The following is a 14,385-nucleotide window of genomic DNA, read 5'->3' on the forward strand; positions in this document are numbered from 1 at the left end:
CTACATAGGTAGTGTACATCAGGCCCCCACAGTGCACCTAATATTGCCTCTGCAGGTAATGTATTATGGACTCTACAGGAAGAATCAACAGTCGTACATTGGTTTGTCATTAACTCATTCAGTGTCAGCTATTATCCTCATCCTGTAGTCAATGGGCCACGCTAAAATATAGGCATTTTCCTTTTCTGTGCGTCACGATGTTTGCAGAGCTATATCTATATTATATATTATAGCTATGGAGACAATACTATGGCTCATTTGACAGTCACTATCTCTCGTCCAACATGTAAAAAAAAATAGTAAAATTTTTCATGTATACGTTCGCATGTTATCCCGTGGTGAATATTGTATAGTTTCAGAGTGATCCGGGCTAATTCCTGGAAGCTGAGTTATGGAACGCCATGTGCATTTTGCAAAAGTCGTTCGCGTTGCTCGCCTGGCCATGATATTATTTCCAAATCAAAAGGTATATAATAGGTATTATGTTTCATCATGAAGGCATCAAAGGGGGGGGGTCGTTTTGTGATGCTCTGATCGTCAGCAATGGCATACGTTTTGAATACTACATACGTTGATCGTTGCGATATCGATGTGAAATCTTCACTGCATCTTCACTGCATAATGTGTTGTTATATTTTATATTTAACCTGACCTTCTCTCCCCAGCAACCTCCTGCAAAGCCTCACCTTCCATCCTCTTTCTACCTTTTTACCCTACCCTCCAATCCCATTCAATCTAATTCGCTGCAGCTCAAATGTATCCCCTTGCCCCACTTTGCCTTTTATGTCTCCGTCTGTGTTTTGTGTATTTTGTATGTTTGTTTTTGTTTTTGCTGCCATTTTGGCCAGGTCTTGCTCGAAAAAGAGATCTTTGATCTCAAGTGACTACCTGGTAAAATAAAAGGTAAAATAAAAATCATTGTTGGATCAAAGTAGGATTGATGTCATATAGTCCTTACCTTTGCTAGGAGTTATTCCAAAATGAATATTCCAATTGTCTGATCGCGATTTCCAGTATTGATGTCCATCGGGTCCCTGACATGAAATGGCACAAAATATTAGGGCTGTACCGAATGTCATTGTTGAGTTTATGTGTTAATATGATAGTATGTAACTGCTTAACTGTTTCCACAAGAGGGCGCTATAGGCGCAAGGAGACGTAGCTATTGTAGCTGACGTCAGGTAAGAGGGTATATAAGGGATTGTTCCCTCCCCCTCTATCTCTTTCCCATCTTCCTCATCTACCTCTCACAGAGAGAAGGTCTCATGGTGCATATACAATGTGAAATAAACCACGCCGATTAAAGGCTAAAGAAGGACCTTGTCGTCATGAACCCATTATTGTTGCTCCTCAGGTGACTCTGTCAACAGTCATTTTTTAACATTCGAAGCTTCGATTGAAGTATTCGAACGAAGCTTCGAATGTCTATAAAAAACAAATTACAAAAAAAGTTTTTTTATATATATATATTTTTTTTGTACTGAATCCTCAATTTGAATCAAGTGATTAAATTAGTATTTTTCTTTTATTAAATCAACTTTCTTTAATGAAAATAACTCATCAGTTTCATCAACATAAATAATCCAATAAGGTATGAAAGTGACGTCTTATAGTATAATATTAGTGTAGCCTAATCTTTAACTGCAACTGTGAAGAAAACCCCCATTGGTTTAAACAGATTTAATAGAAAAAAAAAAAAAAAAAAAAAAAAAAGATAAAAAGATATATATTTATTTTTATTAAAAATTAAAAATTCAAATGTTGATTTAGAATTCGCTGGACGCGTGTATGCTTTCTACAACGCAGTTGGGTTTCCGGGTTCCTCCGATTGGCCACTAAGCCCACGTGACCCTACGCTATTACGCCCCCCTTATCGCCGCCAGTTATCGCTTACGCCAGTCCGGACAGAATAGGGGACGGACTAAGCACTTCCGGTGACTTCCAGTTTTGGCAACTCACCGATCAGCCACCAGGTGGCGGTATTGAAGCGTTGGAGAGTTGAGCGGAGTCCTACAACACCAGCAAAGACTCCGTTGGTGAAATGTGAATACCATGACGAAAATATGAAATATTGATCTCAAAGACGCTGTAAGACGTCATTGGCAGATTACGCATGGCAGAGAATGACGTCTTAACACGTCATCGGCGGAGAAAGGGTTAACTACAACAAGCAATGCTGTTTGTTATTTAAGATGAGGTCGGACTCGGCACTGACAGATTTGTGTTCATTGTGCTGCTTTTATAAAGCCTCAAATGACGGCTTACAAAGTTACAATATTTCATGAAAGCAGTGTTTTGTTTGTCTAAGATTTTAAAAGGTTTAAACTTTACAGCACTGACAAAGTTGAACAAAGTGCTGTACAAGTCCCACAACATAAAAAAAAATTATATAAAAAAAAAAAGATTTAAATAAAACATTTCTAATTTTTACTTTTTTTTAATCTCGAAGCTTCGAATTAAAATCGAATCTTGGCCCCGAAGCTTCGAATTCCAAAAGAAATATTCGAAGGTCAGCATTGGATCAGGGCTATTTGACGTGCTTCGATGGAACCGACAGAATGGCTCAAGTCGTTTCTGGCACTAAACGACTAGGCCCAGAAACGACTTTAAGTCATTGGACGCCAGAGGTCGCTGTGGGCGTATGGCCGTTTGTGTCAGCACTGTAATGAAATGGGGGTACATGCCGGTGTTTGTAGTGCTAAAACTATATTAAATATTATAGCTATGGATCTAATGATATAGTCGATTGTCATTGAGTTTGTTATGGTCAAGATGCAAAAAAACAGATAATTCTTTCATCAATACATTCCCGTTTTATACCGTGGTGAATATGAGTATAGTTTCAGAGTCATTCTGTGTATTCCCAGGAAACTCAGCCAAACAGCGTTTACTGCATTTCACTATAAATCATGCCATTCCTCGCCTGGATCAATAATCAATCTGAAATCAACGCTAGATTATTGGTATTATGTTTCATCATGGATGCATAAAGGGGGGGGGGGGGGGGGGGGGGGGTGCTTTGATCGCAACCAACGGGACACGCCACACACACACACACCACAGACACACAATCGCGGGGGAAAGAATTATCGGATCAACGCAAGATCGATAACATATAGCCCTTACCTTGTCTATGATGTACTGCAAAAAGAATAATCCAATTATCTGATCGCCATTCCAAGTACTGATTGCGATCATGTGTCCAACGTAGGGGGGGGGGGGGGTGACCCTTGTAGATGCATCTGTTGTAACCGCTTGTCTTGCCCGAGTGTTTAGACCCTGCCCCCACGCCGCAAATCGACCCAGACAACAAGCCACATAGTTTCAAATGGAGTGCAATAGCGGCCGCAAGGTGTTAGTATTGGACTTTTGCTATCTCAGACCCATCCCCAGTGATAACACACAGCTGCCTGCATGTTTATGAATGGAAATAGCAAATGAAAGAAATAACGATCCAATAACGAGTATACTCGTTGTTGGCAGTATTCGATTGACGGGCTATAACGAGTCAACACACCAACCAAGAACAACCACACCAACAAGCCTACGGGGAAAAGCTTCGTGATGGAAAACGTTGACAAAGAAAACTGTCTCCCCTGACGCTATTTCGCAAGTTGCATTTTGGGCTTGGCAGCACCACCCTAGACAACTATGACTGGTTGGAGAAATACAAACACCCCCCCCCAGCACCAAAGGATAATGAGTTCTGCCAGATGTAGGCTGAAAGACATCCACACATAGAGTTGTACCACATCACGTATTTGACATATACCTTTAGGTTCTTACACATTTTGTTTGCACATATCTGCAGCTATAATAGTCAACGGGAGATGTTTGTAGATGGGAAGTCCTTGTGTTCACGCACCTGAGTGTAGATATTGAGCAGCACCAGGTGGTCTCCTTGTGTTCACTAGGGCTGTCTTAAATACTTCGAAGCTTCGTTCGATGGGCATGGGAAAATTAAATTCAAATATTAAAAAAAATATATAATTTCTTTTTTTCAATATATATATTTTTGTGCAAAATCAACTCTGCCTCTCTTTGTTAACTACAACAAGCAATGCTGTTTGTTATTCAAGATGAGGTCGGACTCGGCACAGACATATTTGTGTTCATTGTGCTGCTTTTATGAAGCCTCAAATGACGGCTTACAATATTTCATGAAAGCAAAGTGTTTCGTTTGTCTAAGATTTAAAAAGGTTTAAACTTTACAGCACTGACAAAGTTGAAAAAAGTGATGTACAAGTCCCACAACATAAAAAAAAAATATATATATATATTAAACAAATTTAAATTTTTTTTTTCTTTTTATCTCGAAGCTTCGAATTAAAATGGAATCTCGGCCCTGAAGCTTCGAATGCCAAAAAAGAAATTTGAAGGTCAGCCCTAGTGTTCACGCACCTGAGTGTAGACATTGAGCAGCACCAGGTGGTCTACTTGTCAGGGATGTGATTGCGCCTTAAGAAAAAAAACAGAAGATTTTCTAAACCACTTTTTTCGTCGATATTCCAATGTACAGTTTCCCCCACCCCGCCCAACAACCTCCAATGTACAGTTCCCCCCCCCCATCCCACCTCCTCCAATGTAGAGTTTCTACGTCAAATGTTATACTCTCTTTTTTAGACGCTTTTTGTATCACAAACAGTACTGTATTTGTAAATCTGGTATGTCATAAATGTATAGATGTAGCAGTGCTGTCTATCTGTATGTCATGTATGTCATATTTTATGATGAATTGAAAATGGGGGACCCTGATGTAAACAAAACGAAAGTCTTTCTCTGGTCTGCATCCCCTTAACAATCGTGTGTATTGAGCTGTACTGTATTGTACCCATTCTGCAATCTGTTAATACAATTTTCAATCAATCAATCAAAGAGGAAGGTGGGAGAGGGGTTGGAGAGGGACAAAGAAAATGAATAAAATATCTCTCTCTCTAACCTCCAGGTATTCTCTCTCTCTCTCTATCCTCCAGGTATCTCTCTCTAACCTCCAGGTATCTCTCTCTCTAACCTACTATTAAACACTTTAAACATGTTTCTCAATTCACTTGATTTAAAATACTAATTTTGAGATAAAATAGCTGTTATTCTAAGCTTTAAGATTAAGGGTGAGTATAAAGAATAAATACAAGGTGATAAGATGCTGAAAGCTATGAGTAACAAAAAATTGTTATTTCTTTTACACTGTTAATTAAATAATGTTACATTCGGTCCAATATTTGTGAAGGATTCGGCCGAATATATGCCATAGCTGCATTTATGTGTAAATGTAAACGCATTCATATGTACATTAAGTCATACATGGAAAGCGAGCGTGCGAGCACGCGTGCACACACACAGTGGTTGTCACGTAAATAACGTTCTGATTAACAAACGCATTCGTCATGTTACCTAGATTTATCAATAGCAATAGTAATATATATGTTTCTTTAGACTAGAATAAGTCAAATTAACTTACTGTCTCGGAAAGGTTGCCGCAGGTCAGTGTTGTTGAGTCAAGTTTACTCTCGTGTAGAGCCCTTCAGAAAACTAAAAAGCAAATGGCTGCTTCCCATTGGTGCTGAGCACAGCAGAGGCGGGGAAAAAGCAAATAGCCGCTTCTCATTGGTGCTGAGTCAAATCAAATCAAATTTATTTGTAAGGCCCGACAACACACGTTAACACTTTGGTTGCCTTGGGTTAAATTAATGATATACCATAGATTGCCAGTGCTATTTGTCTATGGAGAAAGTCCCCTTCTTTGCAGGGCTATAACTTTTTAAATTCTATTGCTACATTGCCATTATTAGGGCCCATTCAAAGTCCTATATGTATTGTTCATTGTGTAGCAACGTTAAACTTTTTCATTCACATATTCATAGTAAAGTATGGTCTAATGTATAAGTATGTTTTCATCTCTTTCTGCAGCTTTCTCCAGAACGTGATATATAGCCCCAAATGCATTATATTGATGATGAAATACAGTTTGATGGCAATCAGCACGATATAAAAAATTCCAACTAGACGTACTTCTAGAAGTTACTACACGTCATCTGATGTTGACCGGATGGGCGAGGGGGCGTTTATAATTCCGTGGGCAGCGTTATACCAATCATCTAATGTGGGTCAAATGTTGATAATAGCAGTTAGTATCTAAGACGGTAACGTTACACGCTAAAACTCACCCCAGTCTCCGCGCGCCGTTGGGCGATCATAGTTGAGTAGAAATTTTATCATTATGGGATATATTTTTACCCGGTCCATCTCCAGCTTGTATAATGGTATATACGTCCAAATCATGTTGTTTATCGAGTTATTGCCAATCGATCACCGTGTAGCGTGACGAGCCAGAGTCCCATGAACCATAGCGAGCGCCCGGAAGTACTACGGTCGTCATGACAACCTCTATTCAACATCCTGTTAAAGCGATTGCGCCGATCGGCCACCAGATGGCGCTCCTGAACCGCCAGAGAGCTCAGTGGGTCCTGCTGGTGGATCTCAGGCCAGCGGAGGGGGAATATGAATCCGATCGCAGATTTAGGAAATATTGATATAAGGACGCTGTACAGCGTCCCCCGGCAACTTTAGCATGGCCAGCAAAGACGTGAAAAGACGTGTCCCGGCAGTCAAAGTGTTAATGTCCCCGTGGGCCATACACGTCTTCTTTAAACAAGTCTAGAAGAAACATCACAATAAGTCAAGAACAAAACAAGAACACCATAAGGTCCAAAACATTTAAAATAAATGCAAAATAAATGCAACACTCCCAGACATACCACATGCGAAGGTAAGGAAAAACTCACTAAAACCTAGCAATAGGAAAAAATGCACCACAGGCAATGTGGAGGAGAGAAACCTTAGAAGGGCCATTCAAGGGGGGGATCTCCCTTCTTAGATGTCGGTGATAGTAGTGTTGCAGTAAAAACAGGCGGACAGTTGGTAAGCAAGCAGAGGCGGGTGAAAGCGCTGTAAGCTTTCTGGTTGGTTGCATTTGGCTGCTTTCTAAAAAGCCAGTTCCGCGGCTCAATATTGACCATGACCCTCCCCCCCAAATGTTTTATTGCTTTTCTGCATGATTCACATGAGTCACTATTTTAGGTCAGAAAAACCGGAATTCAGTTTTAAACCGGAGAAATCACATCCCTGCCTTGTGTTCACGCACCTGAGTGTAGACATTGAGCAGCACCAGGTGGTCTCCTTGTGTTCACGCACCTGAGTGTAGACATTGAGCAGCACCAGGTGGTCTCCTTGTGTTCACGCACCTGAGTGTAGACATTGAGCAGCACCAGGTGGTCTCCTTGTGTTCACGCACCTGAGTGTAGACATTGAGCAGCACCAGGTGGTCTCCTTGTGTTCACGCACCTGAGTGTAGACATTGAGCAGCACCAGGTGGTCTCCTTGTGTTCACACACCTGAGTGTAGACATTGAGCAGCACCAGGTGGTCTCCTTGTGTTCACGCACCTGAGTGTAGACATTGAGCAGCACCAGGTGGTCTCCTTGTGTTCACGCACCTGAGTGTAGACATTGAGCAGCACCAGGTGGTCTCCTTGTGTTCACACACCTGAGTGTAGACATTGAGCAGCACCAGGTGGTCTCCTTGTGTTCACGCACCTGAGTGTAGACATTGAGCAGCACCAGGTGGTCTCCGCCTGGAACCACGAAGTTCATCCTGGCGTTGTCGGCGTGCACCACCTTGTCTTTGGGCCGGTAGAAGATGGAATTGTTCACCGACAGCATGGCTGCTATGGTCAGCACCTCCTCTGAACATTTATATCTAGAAGGGGAGGGAGGGGGTACAGAAAGGGAGAAATGGGTGAAAAAGGTTAAATATGGAGAAAAGGAAGAGAGGCGTCTATAAGAAAAACAAGTCAGGGTCCCCACTCTTTTAAGAAAGCTCCTATGAGAAGGTCTTTAGTACTAGTGGTATCCAGGGGAATGCTCCTATGAGAAGGTCTTTCTTTAGTACTAGTGGTATCCAGGGGAATGCTCCTATGACAAGGTCTTTCTTTAGTACTAGTGGTATCCAGGGGAATGCTCCTATGACGAGGTCTTTCTTTAGTACTAGTGGTATCCAGGGGAATGCTCCTATGAGAAGGTCTTTAGTACTAGTGGTATCCAGGGGAATGCTCCTATGACAAGGTCTTTCTTTAGTACTAGTGGTATCCAGGGGAATGCTCCTATGAGAAGGTCTTTAGTACTAGTGGTATCCAGGGGAATGCTCCTATGACAAGGTCTTTCTTTAGTACTAGTGGTATCCAGGGGAATGCTCCTATGAGAAGGTCTTTAGCACTAGTGGTATCCAGGGGAATGCTCCTATGAGAAGGTCTTTAGTACTAGTGGTATTCAGGGGAATGCTCCTATGAGAAGCATGTTTTATATATTATTTTGTTATTTCATTTTATAATTTTCTAGGCATCACCACAGAGACTCACTGTTCGGAGGCCAGAATCATCTTGCTCAGCATGGGGTCTACCGGCAGCTCAGCCATCCTGCGACCCATCTGCAACACAACAAAACACTTAATGACCTTTCACCATGCACAGGCCAGACTAGTCCATAGACTGCTCCTTTGATGATAATTAACAACGTATAATAATGATAGCGCTTGGTAATTATTGACCCCGTTCTCGAAAAAAGCAATCTTTCTTCCTTGAAAGATAACCGATTATCAAGATTGGGCGATAACAGCTGAATGGTAAGACATATCATATCAGTTCAGTCATACAAGGAAGGGAGTATTGGAAGCATGCCACATAGAGGCACGTCCTGTTTGTTCAGCAGTGTAGCGTGAATACACCAATAAGGGCTGGGTATTGAAAAGAACCCTTTAACCCTCTACCCCCATAAAATGGCATAAAGACATGAAAAAGGGTATAATGTTCAACAAGCATTGGAACTTGTGGATATTGAGGACGATCCAGATAATATAAATGAAAAGGACTCTGAGCCAGAATGATGGGACAGTGATGACGTCAATCATAGTGAAGGATTTGATGTGATGGAAGATATGATTTGAAGTAGGCTACTCTTGTATCAAGTGATCTGACAGCTATATAATATATTGTGCAGCTTGAATGAAAATCACCTGTTGATGATTCATGTGTGTAACTATGCTATTTGGATAAGATGCAGAGAAGGACATTGATAGGAGCCCATGGCAGAAAAGGAGCTATATGATGGAGGGGCCTTTTGTAATAATAATAATAATAATTAATTGTATTTGTAAAGCGCTTCTCAGAAACCCGAAGTTGCTGACATTAGGCAGAGAACCAGAGAAAAACAAAGAAACAAAAGGAACATAAGACCACGGGGGAAATAGGGAAAACAGCATGATACACAGAAACATAAAGCCACAGTAACAAAGATCAAAACAGGTTGGAGGGGGGGGTTAAGGTTGGGGAAGGTTGAAGGCTAGGGAGAACAGGTGGGTTTTGAGGCGGGATTTGAAGGTGGAGAGTGTGGGGGAGTCTCTGATGGTCTGAGGGAGGGAGTTCCAGAGTCGAGGTGCAGTGCGTGAGAAGGCCCGATCACCAAAGTGTTTGAGCTTGGATGACGTCGGGACAGTGAGGGAAGCAGTGGAGGAGGACCGGATCGGGTGGGGCGGTAAGGAAGAAGGAGATCAGTCAGGTAGGGGGGGGCCAGGCTATGGAGGGCTTTGAAGGTGAGGAGTAGTGTTTTGAAGTTGATGCGTTCCTTGATCGGGAGCCAGTGGAGAGAGTGGAGGACAGGAGTGATGTGTTCACGCCACGGGACCGGTGTTTGTGAGGAGGCGGGCGTCTGAGTTGTGGACCATCTGCAGTTTATGGAGGGAGCGGGAGGTGATGCCAGTGAGGAGGGAGTTGCAATAGTCGAGGCGGGAGGAGATGAAGGCATGTATGAGGGATTCAGCGGCAGGGGGGGAGGCAGTGTCGAATTTTGGCAATGTTGCGGAGGTGGAAGTATGAGGTTGACAATGGAGCGGACATGGGGGTCAAATGAGAGGGTGGGGTCAAGGATGACACTGAGGTTGCGGACTAGGGGGGAGGAGGTGATGGCAGAATCATTGATGGTGAGTGTGATGGGTCCGGATCTACTGAGGGTGGTTTTGGTGCCGATGATGAAGAGTTCCGTTGTCGCTGTTTAATTTGAGGAGGTTATGAGTCATCCAGGTTTGAAGTTCGGAAATGCAGGACTCAATGTGACTGAGGGGTGGGTTGTGAGGGGATTGTGTGCTGATGTATATTTGGGTGTCGTCAGCGTAGCAATGGAAGTTGAGGTTGTATTTGCGAATGATGTGACCAAGGGGGAGAATGTAGCAGATGAAGAGCAGGGGGCCGAGGACTGAGCCTTGGGGGACCCCCTGTGTGACTGAGGAGTGGGAAGAAGTGTGGCCGGAGAGGGAGATGAATTGATGTCTGTCAGTGAGATAGGAGGAAAACCAGTCGAGTGCTGTGCCCCCAACACCCAGTTGGTGCAGCCTTTGGAGGATGGAATGACACACTGTCAAAGGCTGCAGTAAGATCGAGTAGGATCAGGATGTTGAGGGCACCAGAGTCAGCGGAGATGAGGAGGTCGTTGATTACTTTTACCAGTGCAGTTTCGGTGCTGTGAGCTGGACGGAAGCCAGACTGAAGGGGTTCATAGAGGGTTGGACTGGAGATGGGAGTGGAGTTGGGAAGCAGCAATGCGCTCAAGTGTTTTAGAGAAGAAAGGGAGATTTGAGATAGGGCGGTAGTTGGAGAGGTTGGATGGGTCGAGGGTAGGTTTTTTGAGCACAGGGGTGACAGCGGCGAGTTTATAGAGGGAGGGGACATGGCCTAGGGATAGTGACTGATTGAAGAGGGCAGTGAGGTGGGGGATGAGAGCAGGGAGGCAGGCCTTGGTGAAGGTAGTGGGGAGGGGGTCGAGGTAGCAGGTTGTGGCCTTGGAGGTGGTCATGAGGTCCGTGATGAAGGAGTCAACTGGGGCGAAGGCAGTGAAAGGAGTGGGAGCAGTGGAGTCAGGTGGGGGGAAAATGACAGTGGGGGGGGCAGGGGTGGGGGAGTTGGCGATGCTGGCGGTCAGTGAGCTGTTGATGTGGGATATTTTGTTGTTAAAGGAGAGGAGAAGGGGAGGAGAGTGAGTTATTGTCCGGGTGTTGAAGGAGGTCTTGACAGTGGAGAAGAGGGTCCGGGGGTTTCGGTTGCTGCTGTTGATGATGGTGGAGTAGTGGGCAGATTTGGCAGCTTGAAGTGCATCACGGTGTGTGTGTGTGTGTAGAGGGGGTAAATCGTAGGGAGATATTGGTCCAAATATGAACAGAAGGAAACACCAAAATGTATATATTTTCACATCATCTGCTAAAAAAAACAGCCATAACAATACCCAAATAAATGTCTGTCACTCACTGGGAAAAAGGGTTATTTGCACAAAATGTCACATGGAGGTTCAAAACACCTAAATAGAACTTTCCATGTTGAAAAGAGAATAATTCCCTGGTAAACTATGGAGTTATTAAACAGAGCACAAGTTTTTTTTCCTGGGCATTTTTGTTGCATCAAATATTGTATGCCCACACAAAGGTAATGTATGATGGTGACTTTACACTGCTCCAGAAATAGAGGATAGGTTCGCCTGTATCATAAAAGGTATAACACTTGATACTGACTCAAAGAACAAGATCAGAATTGGCAAAAATATAACACTGTCCAGGCGAACTTTTGTCTATGTAGGCTAAAGTTTAGAGGGTTACTCTAAGTACTGCATTCCTTTTTGGTAACAATATATAAAAATAAAAATAAAAAAAGGCATCAAAAACTTTGAGAAATATTCAAAATGTTTTATTCTTACAATGATACCTTGTTTTCTTCTAGTTTATGGCAATTCCATTGAGGAAATAAACTGTACATGATCTGTCTATAGTGAAAAGCAAACTGCACTTACTAATATTCATTAAATAAGTTAATTGTGGGCACCCAAGTTGCGACCCATGTAACGCGCTGCGTCGCGAAGCGGCCGACCCGGGTTCGATTCCCGGACCCGGCATCCTTTGCCAAATGTCTTCCCCCAGCTCTGTCTCCCGTTCTTCTTCTATCTCTCTCTACCAGACTGCCCGGTAGTACAAACAAATACAAATCTACCAAAAACATAATTAAAAAAAAAAAATAATAATAATAATAATAATAAGTTAATTGTTCCATTGGCATAATGAAATGTGCCTTCAGTCAACAAAGAAAGACTTTGAAAGAATTATTGACCTATTTCAATATCCACATATTACACACCGTAATATGCTCTCCATATTGGACTGCATGATAACGGGATGTGCATCGAAAGTAAACACAATAACAAAAGATGGAACATTGTGGCCAGCTTCAGTACCTTGGTGAGTTCTCCCAGATGGTTGAGTGCTCCCAGGGCATAGAGCTGCTCCAGGGCCAGCACCAGAGTCTCGTGAGGAGGCGGGTCCATGAAGTCAAAGTGAATCAGGTCGTTGATTCCTGCAGGCCAAAAGAACAAACATAATATACATACCTGCATTGGTGTTATGGCTGCACCAAAAGTGGGCTTTTGTGGGCTTTTGTGGGCTTTTGTGTGTGTGTGTGTGTGTGTGTGTGTGTGTGTGTGTGTGTGTGTGTGTGTGTGTGTGTGTGTGTGTGTGTGTGTGTGTGTGTACTGTGTGTGTGGGGGGGGGGGGGGGCACAGTGAGATAACTACCGGTATGTAAGAACGACTATTCTGTTCACCCCGACACAGTGAGATAACGATGTAAGAATGACTATTCTGCTCACAGGTCTCTCTCCCCTCCACCTACTGTTACCATACCAGAATACCTGCGTGTGCTGCATCTTGCAAATGATCATATGCATATTTTATCCAAGGTTGCGTTATTGTATTGCACATCAAATTCCATGACTTATCCATGTCTATTCCAACCTAAATAGCTGGTCTGACCACGAGAGGTCTCGTTACAACTCTCATCCGAGATGTAAACTCTACCAGCAGCTATGCTTGATGTTCAAAGAGCCCATATTATGCCCATTTCCCAGTTTCCTTTCCGTGGTCTATTTACAAACATGTCATACTCCCTGTTCATCATGTAGGCTCCTCGAATCAGCTCAGCTGCTGGTTAATAGTAGAAGGTTATTCTGCCATTCCATTGAGATACAGTTTAACATTTGAGGATTTTGAGCAGTTGAGCAGTTATGTCAAAGTCAAAGCTATGACAGGGGGGAAAAAAGCCCATTTTGACACCCGTGTCTATTGGAGACCAACATTTATTTCCTAACATATGACACGCTCCCCAACACTTATTAGAGACAGGCTACTATTTGACTTGATATTTATTGAACGTTTTAGGGTATGCAGCTCCGTAGTAAATCATGTCTAATACAAATGACCTGAACAAATCGCATCAAATTGGATTTGGGCGTCCTCAGACTTTTTATTTTTCTTTATAGACAATGTGCATTACATGAATCATTGTTACATGAAAATATGTTTGCACCAGATTTAGCAGAAGCTAATTTCCATCTTTATCCAAAACACATGAAATACAAACAGTGCAAGAGTTCAAAATATATATACCGTACATGTAAAATGCCACACAACATTGAAAGAAACCGGTGGTGGTTTTTCAATGTATGTGATGTATAGATTGGGGGGAGATGACCGCATCTAAAGGTCGAAATGTGAATGGGGACGGTGGTGGCGGTTTGAACGGTGGAGGAAGCGGTCTAGTGGCTGGCAGTCAGTGGGAGCAGCACACTGCCAGCGAGCGAGGTGTTGACATTCCGATCTAGGACACAACAAGCTGATACGGCGAGCACAGAAGACAGAGAGCAGAGCGATGGGGGGGGGTTTGACACACAGTAATGAAACGTTTTGAAATGCGTTTAAAGGTTAAAGCTGTTGTCATGGCAGCGGCACATGACAACCAGAAGAGGGGCGGGCCGTCGTTGCTATGGCGAGAATATAGAAAAGCAAGTTCCTTCCGGGTGTAAGCCAGACCAAGAGCGACTAAGGGCAGACTACAATCTGACTAGGACTGAGATCACACAGAAGAGACTCCCTCCTCTCATCACGGAGGGGGGGGGGGGGGGGAGGAGGCCACATAATCATTAGCTCCGGCTAACACAAGGAGGGTTCTGGCTAACGACCAGGCCTGACCACTATTGGACTGAATAGCAGAAGGACGATAGACTGAACACACCGAAAGATCATTAGAATAGATCTTACAAGGACAATACGAATTGGTTCCCATCTGATTATGAGGTCTCTGTTTATGAAAATAAACGCTTCTCCTTGTAAGGTATTACGCTGTGTCGAATGTCGAATTCTTACGAAGGTGGAGAATTACTACGGTTGCGGATTGCACTAACGGGGAAAGATAAGGATTGTACAGCCAGTATATGAGACATCAGGATCATTAAAATTACACAACGCAG

The 14,385-nt window shown here is 43.2% G+C and overlaps 1 protein-coding gene across 1 annotated transcript in view; it reads right to left on the minus strand.

The window, feature by feature from the left end:
- dhx16 (DEAH (Asp-Glu-Ala-His) box polypeptide 16) overlaps positions 1 to 14,385 on the minus strand; it is a 78,943-nt gene that overhangs the window by 16,923 nt on the left and 47,635 nt on the right. Inside the window, exons 16-18 of the mRNA XM_084336079.1 lie at positions 12,320 to 12,438; positions 8,413 to 8,480; positions 7,592 to 7,754 (exon numbers count right to left, since the gene is read on the minus strand). Of these exons, the coding sequence (XP_084192205.1) occupies positions 7,592 to 7,754; positions 8,413 to 8,480; positions 12,320 to 12,438 (350 nt within the window). The remainder of the gene's footprint in view (positions 1 to 7,591; positions 7,755 to 8,412; positions 8,481 to 12,319; positions 12,439 to 14,385) is intronic.

Source organism: Notolepis coatsorum (genome assembly GCF_963971535.1).
Source record: "Notolepis coatsorum genome assembly, chromosome: 19".
NCBI classification, from domain to species: Eukaryota; Metazoa; Chordata; class Actinopteri; order Aulopiformes; family Paralepididae; genus Notolepis; species Notolepis coatsorum.